An 18400-nucleotide genomic window follows, 5' to 3' on the forward strand; every position below is an offset into this window, starting at 1 on the left:
TTACAGGCACTAACCTGAGGGATTATGATTCAAAAATTAGCTGTGTTTTCTGGTTCTCTGAGTAGGTCTATTTTCAACATGATTGTGCTGTATATCAACTTGTCCTTTATATTATCATAAGAATAACATAAACAGTAAAAGGATGTGATCTTTTAATTGGGTTAATGTAATTCATTGTGGTACTGACTTTGAGATCATAAAGTTTCCAGTAGCAGGCACCATATATTCACAGCTTTTGGTTAACTAGCTACTTTTATGTTTCAGAATATTCTGTTATAGGCAGGGTATTCTCCCGTCCAAATGATTTTTGGTAAGTGATAGATTGGGGGTTCCGGTGATGCTTCTATTATGATAGTCTTAGATATGATCTTGTGTTTTAATGCTCTGAAAATATTCTCCATCGTATTTACCTCTATTAAGTTCGACCATATCAATTAAGCAATTAGAGCTAATTTCAACGTGGTAATATAGATGGCATCAGAGTGCAGCCCAGTTCATTCTAATCAGGAATCCCCTGAGATGGAGAGGGTTTGGGTCAATGGATTCCACCGCTAGCCCACTGGAGTGGAATATTCCTAGAGCATAGTTGACATAGTGACTCCTGTATAAGCCATCTAGATGCATTCAAGAATTACTGAGAGGCAAATTAGTCAAATGTGAGTTTGTGTTTTATGATGACATTTAGCAGATGCTCAATAAACAGTGGTCCAAAGTATGTGACAGTAGGATGAAGAGACTAAAAGCTTGGAATGAAAGTCAGAGTAACCTAGGCTTAAATTTCAGCTCTTTAAAATTTCTGAGCCTCACTTTCCTCATCTGTAAAATGGGGAGAATAATACTGCCAGACTTGAAGCTTAAATAAGATCATGAAAATTAGGAATGAACACAAGGAGGTCTCAATAAATGACTAAATCATACTCAGGAGCTGGTAGAGTCTCAGGTGAAATGGGGAGGGGGTATAGCATTGAGGGCTAGAACATGGCCTGTGGAGAGACCTCTGAAGTGCAAATCCTGGATCTGTGGCCACCAGCAATGTGACCTTGTGGAGGTTTCTTAATCCCTCTCAGCTGTGTTGGGTTCCTATTGCTGCTGTAACAAATTATCGCAAATTTAGTGGCTTAAAACAACGCAAATGTACTACCTTACAGTTCTAGGAGTGCAGAAGTCCAAAATGGGTCTAAAATCAAGGTGTTGGCAGGTTGCTTCTCATCTGGAAGGTCAAGGAAAAGCCATTTCCTTGGCTTTTCCAGCTTCTAGAGACTGCCTGCATTCCTTGGTTCAGGGTCCTTTCCTCTGTCTTCCAAGAGTTTCTCTTTTCCTTATAATGACTCATAATTCCATTGAGCCTGCCCAGATAATCCAGGATAATCACCCCATCTCAAAATCCTTAATTTAATCACATCTCCTGAGTCCCTTTCACCATGGTAACATATTCACAAATTCTGGGGATGAGGGCATGCGTACCCTTGGGAGACCATTCTGCCTGCCTCATCAGCCTTGGTCTTCCCATCAATAGGATACAGTTAGGATAAAAATAAATAGGCTAATTCACATAAAATGTTTAATTCAGAGCCTACCCACCCATGTTAGCGCATACTAAATGCTGACTGTTACTGTTGTTATTATCCATGAATGAGTCTCGTAGTCCCTTGCTGCTACACAACCCAGGCACTCATGCCTCTGCTTCAGTAAGGTGATTCAGAGATGCCTGCCTGATTCAAGACGAAAAAAGAAGGCGCGTTCCCACCAGCTATTCTTCCCCCCTCAGATTCTTGGCAACTACCAACTTAGAGCCATGGCTCGCTCAAGAAACGGAGATTTCTTCCAGACGCTCCTTAATTTCGGACAAAATTCTCTTCAATGGAAGGGCTATAACTGAGAGCCTTATAATTCACAGAAACAAACCCAGAGGCAAGAAATAAGGGCAGCCTCTGTTCCTTCTGTTTCCATTCCACACGCCTGTCCTACCAGTCAACCCTCGTCTCAGGGCAGGGACCCTGGTGTTCAAAATACCATTGTTTGCTCTTAGACTCTTGCAGCCATAACTTTCTGGCTGCTCCCACACTCTGCCTGTTTCTTTTCACTGTGGCCTATTTAATTTTGGCATGTGCGTCCATTAACCCCATATACTTGGCTGTGCTTTTTATTGGCCAACAATCATCAAAGTCCCTACACTGTCACTGCTGTTTCCTGAGCCTTCTATATTATATCAGCCCGAGATAGTCTCCACGGAGAGAATTTGGGGAAGGGAAGAAAACAGCATGATCTTAATTAATTTAATATTTAACGATGGGTTAAATCCACTTCTTACTGACTCATTAAACTAGACTGAAAAGTTGTTGAACGTGGGTTTCCTTAAGTTCTCATTTTAAATGAGGACAGAATAGCCGTTCCTGCAATCTAGAATTCCTGAGATTTATCTTTTAAAAATATTTGTTCTGGGACAAATACATTTGCGTCTTACTTCACACAATTCCATTTTGGTCTTTCTTAAGAAGCCCAGTGGATGCTCCAGTCAGATATGTCTGGGTTTTTTTCTTTTCTTTTTTTTAATTTTGTTTTTTATTGAAGTATAGTTGATTTACCATGTTAATTTCAAGTGTACAGCAAAGCGATTCAGTTATACATATACATACGTACATATGTTCTTCTCAGATTATTTTCCATTATATGTTATTACAAGAAACTGAATATAGTTCCCTGTGCTACATGGTAGGTCCTTGTTATTTATCTATTTTATATATAGTAATGTGTATCTGGTTTTAAACCCTAAATTGGGCAATGACTTGATCTGTCTAAAGCTCGATTTCCATATCAGTAAAATGGGGCTAGTAATATATCAATATTATGGTGTTCTTTTTTTTAATAGCCCTTTATTTTTTCTTTTTTTTGCAGGGGGTGGATAATTAGGTTTATTTATTTATGTATTTATTTACTTTATTTATTATTATTTTTAATGGAGATGCTGGAGATTAAACCCAAGACCTTCTGCATGCTAAGCATATACTCTACCACTGAGCTATACCCTCCCCTCACCCAGTATTATGGTGTTCTTTTAAGAGCATAATGAGAAAATGCCTTCATAGTGCTTGGTACCTTGTGTGCTTTTTTGTAACATAATTGTTTTAAATAATATTGTGGCAATTCTCCTTAATATTATTATTACTGTTTCTTCTCCCAGAAAAAAAATCCGATTTTCTTGTCCCATTGCAGAAAATAATATACTTACCTGCCCCTCCCTTTTCCAGCTCTCCAAATTCACCACTCCCCAAGCCTAAACAGTAAAAAAATAAAGAATGTAAAGCGCACACGTCTGCCTGGCGTACATCTGGATGCTAGATGCTCTGCCCCGCACTTTTGTTCTCACTCTCCTTTTCCCAGTTCTCCTCGTGGAAAGCGCACTCCTAGAAGCCCACATAACAAGTAGCCCCTGGTCAGTGGCAGCCCCAGTTTTGTTTTGTCTTCTCAGCGCATTAGAGATAGGCAAGGGAAGACCTACTTCTTTCTACTAATCTTTCTAAGATCTTCCAAAACAAAAGATGAGTTAGAATTCTTTCAAGCTCCAGGAGTCATGCCGATAATGTCCTAAGGCACTTTGCATTTCCAGATGAGAGCTTCTGCCTGACCAGGGGTATTGACTTTGTATATCCCGGCCCCCTGGTTTCTACCATGTGAGGAGCCCGTCACTGCCGTGTCTGCATCATCAGTGCTCCAGCTCGACGTCTTTGCTGTTTTCCTGGCCTTGGGAGGCCACCAGGAGCCTTCGTGCCCTCTCCCCTGGGCAGCTGCTCTGTACACGCACCCGCTGGCTGCTCCCTTTCACTGATGATTGGTGCTCCCTAGAGTTAAAGCCACCCTTGATTCTCACCACATCCAGGCTTTCTTCCCCTAAACCAGCCCATGCAAGGAGTTATAATTCCTTTATTTGTATATCCAGGGATATGAGCATTTTGGTGGGGTGAGGATCCATACCTTTAATCAGATCATTGAAAGGAGCTAAACCTTAAAAGAAAGTATGCATTGCTTTGCATTGCATTGTTTAATCAGCTAACACCTCTTCATTGAGAAGCTAAATGTAACTCAGTCACCTGAAAAAAATTTTGAATTACAATCTTTTAATTTTTCCAAATTATTTTTTACTTGTATGACTGTGCATATATATATGCACATTTCTACATATGCAAGTAAAAGAATATATATAGTGTATTATATGTTTTATATACTATATAATAACATATATAGTAATAACATAATAACATATATAGTATATAATATATATAGTCTAATCCTACTGTAATGAGATAAGTGGGGCTCAAAAATCTAAAACCTCAAAAATTTGGGGTTGTCCTGTTTGCAAGATTAATGAAAACTTGCCTTGTAATTATGGGAGAGGGGGCTTTTATTTTTTTATTTGTTTTCATTTATTAGATATGTAGGGAAAAGAAGCAGAGCTATGTTTATGAACAGTGACATCCTACAGTGAATCAAGAAGACTCCAAACAATCAGAAGGCAGTCCTTTCCTAACACCTGCTCCCCACCCTGCCCGGCAGAGAAGTTAAGAACTTGGCAATCCCAGCAGAAGAGCAGGGAAGACTCTGACTCCAGTGTTTAGGGTCAGCCATAGTTCCACCGTGACCAAGTGGACCTGTACATGTAACGCTGAGAAATACCGATGCAAACACACACATGTGCCTGTACACACACACACAACCGTCGTCCCACAGTCACATCAGATTGGGTAAAACACGGTGCTCTGAAAAATCTTAGGTCCCAGTGCGCTGCTGGAGGCAGCAGTACAGATGGCCCCTTCCTTAGGGTTGTCTCCCCCAGGGACCCTTGGGGTCCTTTTGCTCAAGCTCTTAGGCAGGGCTCCCCAGTCCTTCCGAGACATTCTAACAACTTTGAACCTCGCATGACAAAGTCCAAATTTTTATCATCTTCCTCCCAAAAGGCTTCTTTTCAACCACGCCAAGTTGCTCCCAGCCCTGCTCTACAATCTTCAAACCCTCACTAATAGGAAGGAGGAGGTGAGGGAGATAGCAGCTGCTATGGAGCAGAAGTCCTAGCCTCGTTACCAAGTCAATGAAGTCAGACAAAACCAAATGTCCCTAAACGTCTTGTGCACTCTTACCCCAGAACAGCAGGTTCCTTCCTGACTTGAAAGTACCAATGATAATAGTTCTTTTCTGGATAAAAATGGGTCTCTCACTTTTTAACGGCATTTTCTGTTTCTTAAAGTTTGCCTCATCAGGTACTCATATCAATGTATGTATATATATTTTGTGTATGTACAGCCCCCAAAGAATTAATTGTCTCCTCCCTTGGTTCAAAGGACATTTTAAAGTGGGTCTTACAAGCTGGAGAAACGTATTACAACGCAACATAAGAATTCCCACCTCGTGTTGTGCGGTTAAGTTCACGGTCAAACTCTGTCCTCTGTCTAGTTCAAATCTGGCTGTGTGTCAGGAGCAACTGTGGTGCTTTTTATAAAGCACAGATGCCCGGCTCCAACCCCACAGTCAGTAGATCCAGGTAGTGTTTGTGTTTTTGATAAAAGTCTCCAGGCTGGAGTGATGGACAGCCGCAGCTGAGAACCACAAGGGTGGATACTTTTGAGGGAAGAGCGAATCCCTGATAACAAATCCAGCTTGCTCAGGACACAGAAATAGTGAGCTCACGCCCCTCGCCCTCCAGAAACAAGGCTCAAGTTCCAAGAGCAGAAGATGATGCTTAAAGTAAAAGGCAAAGTCAGAAACTCAACGTAGCCATTTTTTTAGTAACAGCACTTCCCTACTGTCAGGGGCTCATCCAGATAAAGGACTAGGAAGTAAAAGCAAATGCAGTGGTACTTAGCCTCAGGAAAGAGCTCCAAATACTTTTTTATTATATTGCCAGAGGTTAGCATAATCAAAGAAAGCCCTATCAGAGGCCTCGTTCTTTTTTTTAATTAATTAATTTTTTTATTGCAGTATAGTTAGAGGGAGGGTATAGCTCAAGTAGTAGAGTACATGCTTAGCATGTGTTTGAGGTCCTGGGTTCAATCCCCAGTACCTCTATGAAAAAAATAAATCAATGAACCCCCTGCAAAAAAAAAAAAAGTGTATTGCAGTCTAGTTGATTTACAATGTTGTGTTAGTTTCAGGTGTACAGCAAAATGATTCAGTTTTATATATATATATATATATATATTCTTTCTCAGATTCTTTTCCATTGTTACAAGATATTGAATATAGTTCCCTGTGCTCTGCAGTAGGTCCTAGTTGGTTATCTATTTTATATATAGTAGTATGTATATGTTAATCCCAAGCTCCTAATTTATCCCTTCCCGCCCTTTTCCCCTTTGTAACCATAAGGTTGTTTTCTATGTGTGTGAGTCTATTTCTGTTTTGTAGTAAGTTCATTTGAATCATTTTTTTTAGATCCACATACAAGCGCTATCGTATGATATTTGTCTTTCTCTGACTTACTTCACTTAGTAGAGATAATCCCTAGGTCCATCCACGTTGCTGCATTCTTTTTATGGCTGAGTAATATACCATTATATGCATACATAATGTATATCACATCTTCTCTGTCCATTCACCTGTCGATGGACATTTAGGTTGCTTCCAGGTCTTGACTACTGTAAATGTTCCCATCGCCGGACCCCCGGGCTGGGGGCCCTGACATGGGGCTTAGCACCCTCACTCCTGGGGGGGAACCTCAGCAATATAATGATTCTCCAGTCTGTGGGTCGCCCACCAGCGGGTATGGGATTTGATTATATAGCTATTGCATCGCTCCTACCATCTCGTTATGGTTCCTTCCTTATGCCTTTGGTTGTGGGAGATGATTTTCAGTAGATGCCCTTTTTATCGATGCTTGTTTAGCAGTGAGTGGTGACTGTGGTGTGCTCATGAGAGGAGGTGAGTTCAAGGTCCTTCTCCACCAGCTTGGCCTAATCCCGAGAGGCCTCTTTCTTTAACAGAAATGGAAACACGCATTTATATGCCACCAGTAAATCAATTAAAGGGGGAAAGGAGCTTGTCCTGGCCTTCATCACAGTTATTAACTTTGGGGATTACAGCGGTTGCCGAACCCAGCGCCTTCCTGTCAACCACCTGGAGCAGAGCGGAGGGACATAAAACACGGGAAGAGCCTCGTCATACTCAGCACGAAACCCGCAAGTCGTGAGTGTTCGCGGATGTGGAGCAGAAGCAAAGCAGAGCCCCACGTTTCTAAAAAACGCTGTCAGCTTTTGTGGATTTAAAACGTGAGAGTGTGAATCAGTGTGTGAGTTGGTGTGTTTGTGTGTGTCTGAGTTTACATAAATCTGGACACCGGGAATAGTATAAACCTCTGATAATTTTCAGTACAACAGTGTTTTAAAATGGGGAGATTCCATTAAGAAGTAGCCTCCAGAGGAGTTTCTCAGTGACCTTTGAGCTGTGGCCCCTCCCTCTCTCGTCTTCTTTTGGCCTGTTAATTCCCAGCCTCTGTCAACTTCTTTGGAGTTTACCAGGTTCAGAAAAATCTTAATTTGTATGGAACGGTGGCAGCTGGAATAAGATTACTGGTGATTAGAACCCATACTAGCTGAGGAATTTAAAAATTAAAAGCAGAAAAATGAACTCAGTTTCCTGCCCTGCCAGAAAATGCTCTATGTTTTTTTTGGGGGGGGGGGGTGGAAGTCAGGGCAGCCACTTCATCTGCCTGAGTCTCAAGTTCTTTGGTTATAATTTGAAATAAAATCTCTCCAGCCTCCTCATCAGGTTATAGAGGAAAGCACTTTATAATCTTCAGAAAGTTATACAAATGTCAGGTGCCATGAGTTTAAGCTTCTACCTTTAAAATGTCTTCTATGTCATATGCAATAGAAATGTACGTATATTATGAATGATGTTAAAGACATGTTGTGAAGGACATGCTGTTTCATTGTGAACTTCTCTTCCCTGTGCCAAAATGAAATGCCCTACAGGTGGGTTTATTCTTTGGGTCTTGCTTGTTCTCACCCTGTTCTACTCTATTATTTCATCCCTCCCTCACATATAGGGGCCCTCCCTGTCCAATTTGCAGCCTCTTTTAGTGACTAAGCTGGGAGAAGGATGACTTGGTGACCTCACCTCCTACACACTCATTATTGCCATGAGGACAGCAGATTGTTCCCTGATGCGTGTGAAGTGCTGTGGAAAAGCAAACGCTGAATCCTCACCTCTGCCCTTCTCCCCGTGACCTGCCAATCACCAAGCCCTACTGAATGTGTCAGTCCTTCCGCATGAGACCTTTTATTCCCACTCCTGAATCACAGAAGTATTCAGTGAACTGGACTCTTCCCTAACTTATGGGTTCCCACCCCCTTCCCTCTTGCCTACCCAATATTTCCTCCACTCAGCATGCTGGGCAGTCTTACCAAAACCAATGTCTGTACACATTAATTTCCTCCTTCAATCTTGAATGGCACCCAGCCTCCTGGCGGAAAGGCCTATCCTGTCTAGACCTGATAAATAAGGCTCTCTAGATCTGATGCCTGTTCACCTCTCCAATGTCCCCACTCCCACATGCACTCGGTGATACTGAGCTATTCCCAGTTCCCAAATGCACCATCCTCCCTTTTGCAAGCTCTGCGGTTTTTTCATGACGCTTTGTATGGTTACCTTTCCTCTACTCTTTTCTATCTAGGAAATTCCTGTTCACCCTTTAAAACTCTGCTCCAGAGTCACCCTCTCTTTCCTGTCTCTTTCAGCTCTCCCTAGAGGTAAACTGCCATATCCAGCAGTACATACTGTCATGATTGCACATATTACACCGAGTTAGAATTATCTGTTTCTCCTTCTGGACTGTGAGCTTCTTGAGGGAATGGATCATGTCTCATTCATCTTTGAATCTACAGGAGCTGGCAGACTGTCAAATTATAGCTACAGTATAAATATTTCTGAAGTAAATGAAAGGGTGGATTCATTTCATAAGTGAAAACAACACACACCCTGTGTAATTCGTGGGGCTGAGCTCTAGTGAAAGAAACATCTGACGAGGCTCATCGATTTTCTGTCCTTGTTCGTTCTTTGTGCTCTTTGGACATGTATGCGATCCTCTGGTAAATTCTGAGTTAAGTGCCGTGTCGACAGGAAGGAGCAATAGGAACGGACCAAATTAAGCCTGTTGGTGAGTCACACACCTGGGTGACATTAGTATGATCCCAGATGGGTTCTCTTCCCCCTCACTCCTCCATGTGACTTTGAGCAGTTATTGTTATACTGAAATTCATGACAAAGCCGAGCTTCTTGACAATTTCAGGAGTAAAATGGCTCTCGGTAAAAGCGCCCCATCCTTCCCCTACGGAAATCTGTGCTCGTCTCTCTTTCTAAAGCAAGGAGAATGGAGTCAGGCGTGGTGTCTCTCAAGTCCCATTGGTCAGCGTTAAATTGGAAAGTGAGGAGCTCTCAGTGATGCTGCTTACCTCTCTGATTCCTGAGCTTTACTTCATCCACAAGTCCCTGTATGGAATCAGCGTAAGCTGTAAACTAGCCTCCCCTATTTCTTCCTATTATGACTGGAGAATACATGAACATTCTCCATTTTATCTAACGGTGCTGCTTCCCGGAAAACTTTGGGGGTAAAACGAGAGGTGTGCTATTTTTCCTCTTATATTTGTAATTATATTCCAGGCTTTCCATTATTTCACACCACTGAGTTTTTTCTTTCTTTTCCTCATAAGGTACACATTTTACTTAGAAGGGAGAATTAATACCTATTGTGTCACTAATGACGGTTCTTTTATGAGTTAATAGCCAAAAACAGGCATGAATAGACCAGAAGGTGACATCAGTGGTCTGTGTGTTTTTTACCTTCTATTTCATGGGACAAGATTTTGCTTTAAAATGCATAGTCCTATATTATAAAAAATATATATAAATTGATTTCTCTCATGTCAAATTAATCTCTGAAACTAACAGAATTGGAATTTCACTCTTCTGGAAGTGAGTTTTTTTTATTTAGAATTTCTTTCTTTCTTTCTTTCTTTTTTTTTAGTTTTTTTTGGGGGGGTGCAGAGGAAGTTAATTAGGTTTAATTACTTATTTATTTTAATTTTTTTTGATGGAGGTACTATGTGAGTCAGTTTTTGAAAATATAATTAAAAATCCATTTCAAGGAAAGAAAATTTTTTTCTTTCCTCTCTCCTTCCTCTTTCTTTTCTGTTTTATTCGTTTGGTCAGTAAGTACTACCTGGACATAGTATTTGTTGATTGGATTTGGCCAGACACTGTGAAGAATTTAAAATTTTCCAAGTCACTGCCCCTAAACACCTCACAGAGACATACAAAAAGTCACCTAGAAAAAGAGATGTCACGGACGGTACCAAGTGCGTAGTACAGGCAGTAAGCGCCTCGAGTTCACAAGCCAGTCTTCACCTCCCTGACGTTTTCAGTCAGAGCTTTCCGACCTGCCATCCTTGTGATTTATTTTTGATGGTTCTTTTCATCTTGTTGCAACATATAGACAGATGCAGGAACATCTGGTCCTATCCCCTACCTCTCTGTTGCCTCAACTCTACTTCTGAGCAAAAAAGTCAGCTATGCCTTCTGTTTACCATGCCTGGATCAAAACGTAATGAGATATATATATATATATATATATATATATGTAAATATGATATGAAAGAAAACTTTTAAAGTTTAACTAGATATAACAAAAAAGTCAACTCCATCAACCTGTAAAACACTTAATATTTAGCCCAAACCCTCTATTGAGCTAAGCAGCTTTTCCATGAACTTTCTCATTATTTTCTTTTTCTTCGAGTCAAATTTTAATTTTTTAATCATTTCTTTATTCTCTGTTTTAACTGTTGGCATTTTCATAGTATTTTTGAAATAGTTCCTTTGCAGACAATGGTGTGATTAACTAGGGCGATGGAAAGCTAAGCACCTGGCAGGATACTTTTGTGGTTATTTGTGAGTTAAAAAAATAAAAATGTTATACCCCCTTCAACAACTACAACAACATTATATATGGAAAATATGTACAAGCATTTAAGTTAGTCAAAGGAAAGCTATTCTTTTTTTTTTGAATATGCAGTTTTAAATAGTTTGTGGCATCATTACAGCAAACGTGTTTACAGGGGAATGACTGTTTGCCTCACTAGCAAGAGGCTAATACACGTTCTCAACATTTTGTCTCATAGAATGATCGAAGATAGTGGGAAAAGAGGAAATACCATGGCAGAAAGAAGACAGCTGTTTGCAGAGATGAGTGAGTACAGAAATGTCCACTGAGTTCTCGCAAAAAAGCTGGAAATAGCAACTTACTCCTTATGGCATTTGTACTTTGCCTTAAAATCCCAAATTAGTTACATAAAATGTACATTTGGGCATTCTTGCCTCCTCTTAGGTAAGAATTAAATTATTCAGTTAATCACCATAATTTGTTATTAGGACTGTATGTCTTATATGAAAGAAAAAGGTTCGTGGACCTAAATGTATCCATACACACACGGACACTTAGTAAACACTATTTAACGCTTCAAAGTCTCTGTTCATCTCCCTGCACTACCACAGCGCCTGGCACATCGTAGGCACTAGATAAAATTTTTTAAATGAATCATTGAATGTCTTCCCTGTAAAGTGATGTCATGTGTTCATATGGCAAAGAGCAATCCGGTGTGAGTAGCAAACCAAACTATATAAGCTGTCACTTGAACTTCATGCAGAGGGGGAGAATCTGCCCCGCAAACTAGTTTCTAAAAAGTGAAAAGGAAAACAAAAGTTTAACAGAGCTTGGAGGTGACCTGCTATACGAGGAAAACCAAACCAAGATTCTATTGATTGACTCCAACAGAGAACTCATTAAATAAAGGTTGTTGGTTTATGTAAATGTGAGGTTGCTGTGTAAGTAATTGGGTGGTCGGATCTCCTTACAGACCATTTTTCTTATTCATGAGGAAGAAGAACTTGACATTGGGGGAGAAACACACATCTCAAATTCAATGTTATGAAGGAAAAAGTACGATTCTCATATTGTCTTTTTATCTCTCCTTCCCTGCGAAAGGAAGGAAGATGAACAGGAGTGAGTTGTAAGCCTTTCACTCTGAGAAGGCAAGAGACAAAATTAGGTTTCTACTGAAGATTGGAACTGATTGGCAAGAAGGAGGGTCGGAGCAGATAAAGGAAAACCCCAGATAATACGATTCACAGTTTCCTTTATCATTTCCGAATAATCTAGAGGCACCAAGGCAGCGTTAGAACTAACAAAGAGGAAAGAAAATTAAAATTGATGTGAGGAATTTCAATCATGCTCCTTGCATTTTCCACTTTTAGAAACATGTCTGAAGTGCCTGTGAGAGTTTCAGCCATGACCTTCCAATTTCCTAGGCCATGTCTGGCCCTGTAGCTTCGCTTCTGGCCAGACCGCACACCTGGAAGTGTTGCCTTTGTTGAGACAGATCTAACAGAGGAAGGAACCTAATTACCGCCTGCCCAGCTAACCAAGGCTCAAAGCAGCCCAGGTCTCTTCCCATACCTAGATTCTTAGACTGAATAGCCAAGTGTCATGTTTCTCACAGGCCAGTGTTTTGTCAGAAAAGGAAAAAATATATTAATATTTAGCATAAAAAAAGCAATAAAATCTTAGGAGAAATCTTTGACTTCATCATCGTTACATTAAAGCCTGAATCAGCCAACAGACTGTAAGAATTCTAAAAATGGGCTTAGGTTGTGATTTTGTAAACATGTGTCTGAATTTGAGTACATTATCCCAGCTTCTTCTGCACTCGGTGCAAAATTGACACAGACAAAATACAGGTGTCACAAATGTCTTGGGAATGAAATCTGTCCAACTCAAAGGAAGAGCAATGTAAGTTTTATAGCCATAGAAACAGAAAAGCGCTAACGTTTTCAAGGGAGAGTGACTTAGGAAAAGGGTGCCTTCATTTCCCAAAATGGAACTTAACCTTTTCATGGAAACTTTTCAGGGAGGTCATGCAGCTTATTAAATCATTTTGAGTTCTCCTGATTAGTGGTCAGAATAGGTAAGCATGTGTCTTTCTTCCTTTCTTCCCTTCTTCCAAGCCAAGTAAACACATCTGACCTTGACAATCCATTAGTGAGCAATCGTGTTAGGACTCACACTGAACAGGGCGTGTCCACAGTAAGTGGAACCCTGCCAGATAAAACAGTTGGCTGATTTCAAAGGAAGAAACTGACTTTGATTAACTGTCATACGAAAGAAAAAGGTAATCTCATAAAAAGAACGTGTTAAATATTTGAAAAATATATGGGTCACCCCAGCTCTATCAGCACCAAAGAAGGACAAGAAAACTGTTACCAGAGAAGACTGACATCGAAACTTGGAAAGTCATTTCTTCCAGGAGTCTGGGATGTCTGGACAGGGAACTGGAAACATAGGAGGAACTTATAAATCTGGTCAGCTAAGTATTACCTAGAAGAAGTGCTTTTTTTAAACATCGAAGGAAAGTGCCAAAAAGATCATTTGTTTTGGAAATTACAAACGTCAAAGAAAAATGCCACGTGGGGGCGTTAAGAAGGCAGGGAAGACGTTATTCAAGACTGTTGGGAGAGGGGAGAAAGACTGAACTCACCTCTGCTGGAACAAAAGTCGGGAGGGTTTTTAAGCACTGGGGTGAGCTAGAGCAAAGTGCTGAAGGATGTCAGATGGGAAGTTGGTGAACTGTGTCAACCAGTTGTCACGATTAGGAAGTTAGGCTCCTAGCCTCCCACAGAGACTAGGAGGCTGCCTTCAATGATTGCATTTCCCAGGAATGGCTCCCAGTCCTTGAGAAAGATTCCTGGGTTGTGAAACTGGCGAAAGGCTGGGAGGTTTTACATCTTTAAAGGGGCAAAGAATTTACAAAGGCAAGTGTTCTAATGTAAGTGTTCTAAGAAAAGGGAGGCTGAAGACCTAGAGTCAGGAGAAACCTGTCTAAAGTTTAGTCATGCTGAGCGGAGAACACACAGAACAGAGTAACAATTAATAAGAAGAACAATTGATAGGAAATTTTGGCTAATTCAGGTGATTGCAGCACATGTACGTGTTAAGCATCTACTCTGAGCTCAGAACCACAAGCAGCAGAAGCCAAATAAACAAAAAAGACAAAGAAACAAAATTAAGAAGCATGGACTCATGAATCAGCCAAAAAGAACTTAACAAAACAAGAAAACCTCTGTGGCCACATACCTTGATTAAAGAAATTTGGGGCAAGTTGCCCTCAGCCAAAAATTTCCCCCCTGGTATAATGCACTAATTATCAATTTATTTAGTACCTTCAATTAAAGCTGAAAAGACCCCTCACCTTGCCCTTTTCAGTCATCAAAGTTTGTCAGCTCAAGTAAGTCTATCAGACTGGCTTTCAGCAGAACAAATAGTTTGTTCTCGGACTCAAGCTCGCTGTCTTCTCTGTTTTTCTGCTCGGTGCACATCTCCTCCACTTCGTGTGACGCTTACTTGTGGACATGTCCGTGTCAATCACTCACAGGAACGCCTCCTGACAGATAGACCCTACCTCCCTCTTCAAACCCATTCACCTGAGATGCTGAATTCACGTGGCTTTAAAAGCCTCAGGGCACAGGATAGGTCGGTTCGAACAGAAGGAACGTGATTGGAAAACTCTGTCAGAGCATAGAAAACTGCATAAGAAGATGAAGAAGGTCATGTGGAGAAAGCAGAGTGGAGGAGGGACCAGAAATCAAAGGGAGGCAAATGGAGGTCCTCAACAAACACTTGCTGAAGGGTTCCAAGGCAGACAGCCCCCCAGAATGCTGAGCGCAGTCAGCATGTGCATAGTTGGAATGGCGCCTAGAGCATGATTTTGCAATGCACACGATGAGTTGCAAGAAAACAGATTTCAAAAATTCGGGGAAATGGCATGAGTGGCCGCACCCTCAGGCCATGGTGGATCCAGGTTCTGTTTTCACTCGCATCTCCCTTCTTCATGGTCTTCAGCATCTTGAAGATGTCCACAACGTGGGTCACCATCCTGGAAATTCTCCCTTGTGTCACCACCGGGGTCCAGTTTCCTGCTGTTTCTGACCACCTTCTCTTTTTCTGTCTCTTGGTAGCTTCCAAACCCCCTGGAAGCCAGATTTTAACCAAAGTTTTATTCCTGAGCAATTCTCTCCCTTTACAATTTGACTTTTTCTCAAGGCTTCACCGTTACGGTTGTGGCTCTCAAGTGTTCAAGGAGTCCTTCAAAGCCACTTCCCGTGTTCTCGTGAACCAGCTGATTCAGGATCTTTGGCACGTTAAGTCAGTGTCCCTTCCAGACTTGCCTCCTCACTGTCAAAGCTTCTGCTGAGAAAGCAGCTTGAGGTGGACCCACCATTATCCCCACCGACTGCCGTCATAACACAGCCAGTGTCCGGCCAAGCCTGCTGCCTCCAGTATTTCCACAGAAGACATGCAGCTACTCTCAAGCCCGACTATGAACGTACAGACTTTCAAGAAGAGACCACACATGTAAAACTGAATTAAGATCATGATTTCTTGGGCCAGAGACAAAGAAACTTATTTTAAACAAGATGAATAAGTTGAGCAAGAACCTGCGTGGCCCATCTCAGCTCAATTTTTTTGTTTTTTGTTTTTTGTTTTGTTTTTGTTTTTTTTTTTGTCCCAGAACTCATTAGGGATTCCGTAGTGGCCACTTAAGGTTGTCCATACGGGCAGTGCGCTGCTGTATCTGGAAAGCTAAACTTCATTGCTCTCCACTTCCCTTTTTATGTTCAGGGGTTTTATCCTCTGCCAGGAAGAACTTTCACAAATAGGAAATATCAACAGACCTCCAGACCCCGTCCTGGTGCTTGAACAAAGCAGAGGGTCGGTTCAGTCCACACGGTCAACAAGCAGAGGAGAGCAGTCAGTGTGCTCCTGACCCTAACCATCATTTCTGCGTCCCTCTTTACTGCATCCCAGAGAAGTGCACCTTGGCCAAATGCCCCCTGCGACCTCTAGGAGAGGGAGGAGCAGAGAATCCACGCTTTCTCTCAGAGAATGAGGTCTGGCTGAAACTGAGAAAAGTTAATTGTATGCTGCATCACAGTTCTTTTAGACCTAGAGCTTAAACCATTATTGTCAAAGACTTACACAAATTATCTGTGGTTCCTAAAATCTTCTTTTAAAGGATTATTTACAGATGTTGAGACTCTTCTGATGATTGAGCCAAACTCAGCATCATTCAAACTGCATCCTCATCTGGCGGAAAAGGTGGATTTAGCGTTTGTGTATTTCTGATATTCTCTGTGTCTCTGGTAATCAGGCACCCTGGAGAGCTCATTTCCCACATGGCCTCTTAGGTTGGCAGAGGACATGAAACTGGGAAGGTCCTTTGAAATGCCAGTGACAAGATCCAAATTGTTTAAAATATCAGGAAGCTTAGAAGCATGAGCTAAAAAGTGAAAGAAACTAACCAAATTAAAAAATCCTACTTTTAGCATCCCAGTAGGCACTTTAATGGAAAATAGAAAAGGTTTGACTTAATATAAGTGCATCTGGTTTTTTAAAACCAGCTTTATAATGAACTGCAAGCTTAATAAGAATCAGGAGAATGAGCCAGCTCTGAAAAAAATTGCATCAGTAAGTGTCCTTATCAGTGGTGGTTAAAATTACTTTCTCTGCATTCTGTACAGGTGAGGCCATAGCTGTGGCTTTTGGGCTCATTTTGTGTGTCACATTTCAAGCAGATAATAGCCAGCCATAGACCAGGATCTCTCAAAACCCTGTCTGATGATAAGAATAATAGTCTTAGCAACGTCCATGGACTGAAGCCCACTGTGTGCATGCTCTGTGGTAGACATTGTCCTTGAAATGGCTTTGGAGTTGGACGTCTTCAACCTAAAAAACTCAAAGAGAAGTGACCTTCTCATTGGACATTAAACTCCGTGATGGCAGGGACCTTGGTGCTTAATCTTTGGATATTGATGAAGATGCTAACAATGATCCCAACAGTTGCTCCCCAATCTTTAAGAAACAAATTATCAACTGGCAGGGAAAAAAGATTATGTGGCTCCAGAAGGGAAACCAGATCAAATGGATTGAAGTTACAGGGAAGCAATTTTTTTAGGCTGGTAATTAGGTTTATTTATTTATTTTAGTGGAGGTACTGGGGATTGAACCCAGGACCTCATGCATGCTAAGCATGCGCTGTATCACTGAGCTATACCTGCCCCCAAGGGAAGCAAATTAAAGCCCAGAGATATAAAAGAAATTTCTATCACTTACTGTTCCTCAAAAATGGCCCCGGAAACCTTTGAAGGAGGCCCACCTGCTATTAAATGCTCACTGGGTACCAGCTACAGAGGTTACCAGCTGATGAGGTTGGTACGGTTATCCACATTTCACACATAAAGGAATCGGGGCAGTGGGGAGGGCACAGCTCAGTGGTAGAGCGCATGCTCAGCATCACAGGGTCGTGGGTTCGATCCCCAGTCCCTCCATTAAATAAATAATAATGATTAGTAAATACATAAACCTAATTACCTCCCCTCCACCACCGCAAAATAAAAAGAAATCAGACCCAAAGTAAAAACTTGTCAAGAGTTCACACAACTAGGAGGTGAAAGGTTAATGTTTACTGACTTGAAAGCTCATGTATTTTCCCTAAGTTATAATCATCCCTGTCAATGGGAATAATCTCATAGGATGGCTGTTGACTAAATGTCCACCTGTTAAGAACGTGTTGAGGCAAATTCCTGCATTGGGTGAGGTCCTACCTCTTTGATCCTTCAAGTGCTCGGTATCAATGAACCTGTTTGTCAAGTAATAAACTCTCATAAGAATGAATGTTTAATGATCTGCCTCATAAAACCATAAAGTAATAGGAGTATTGATAGTATTTTTAAATAAATCTAAAGAGATTAGCTTGAGTTGAGAGATTGATAGATGCACTCAGTGAGGGACACTTGCTAACTGATCCTGAGTTTCATTAGGAAAGCACTTAACTGGCCTCCTAATGTTACTATTTCAAGGCCCGTTCACGTACTTGCTACCCTAATTCTATTCTGAAGCATTTCTGCAGCGCTTTTCCTGGTAAAGAGAAAGTTCGATACATGTCAAAATATAGCTATGTGCCTTCCTGTCTGTTGGGAATCATAAACACGGGCTTGAAGAAAGCCAAATATTTAGAAGTGGAGAAGAACAGACATTTGCTGAAAGCTTACTACGTTCCAGACACAGTCTAGAGGTGAGCCCGTTCAGAGGAGGCGGCGAGCATCACCAGGACGTCAGGTGTGGATGTGACAAGCAGCCCACCTGGGAGGGACTGCAAGGCCTGAGTCTGGCAGAGGTTCCAGGGTAGAGAGCAGTGGGAAGTATTGTTGGGGAGGTGGGAGGGCAAGAGCCTGCGGAGGGCTTGGATTCTGAGTGGAACATTCAGACCTGATGCCGTGGGCGGCAAAAGCCACGCTGGGTTTGGAGTGG

At 41.4% G+C, this 18400-nt stretch overlaps 1 protein-coding gene across 18 annotated transcripts in view; it reads left to right on the forward strand.

Moving 5' to 3' along the window:
• DTNA (dystrobrevin alpha) overlaps positions 1 to 18400 on the forward strand; it is a 293850-nt gene that overhangs the window by 169425 nt on the left and 106025 nt on the right. For all 18 annotated transcript variants that reach the window (XM_032467215.1, XM_032467216.1, XM_032467214.1 and 15 more), the window contains exon 3: positions 11160 to 11227. In XM_032467215.1, the coding sequence (XP_032323106.1) occupies positions 11161 to 11227 (67 nt within the window). In that variant the 5' untranslated portion in view covers position 11160. The remainder of the gene's footprint in view (positions 1 to 11159; positions 11228 to 18400) is intronic.

Source organism: Camelus ferus, chromosome 24 (genome assembly GCF_009834535.1).
Source record: "Camelus ferus isolate YT-003-E chromosome 24, BCGSAC_Cfer_1.0, whole genome shotgun sequence".
In the NCBI taxonomy this organism is placed as follows: domain Eukaryota; kingdom Metazoa; phylum Chordata; class Mammalia; order Artiodactyla; family Camelidae; genus Camelus; species Camelus ferus.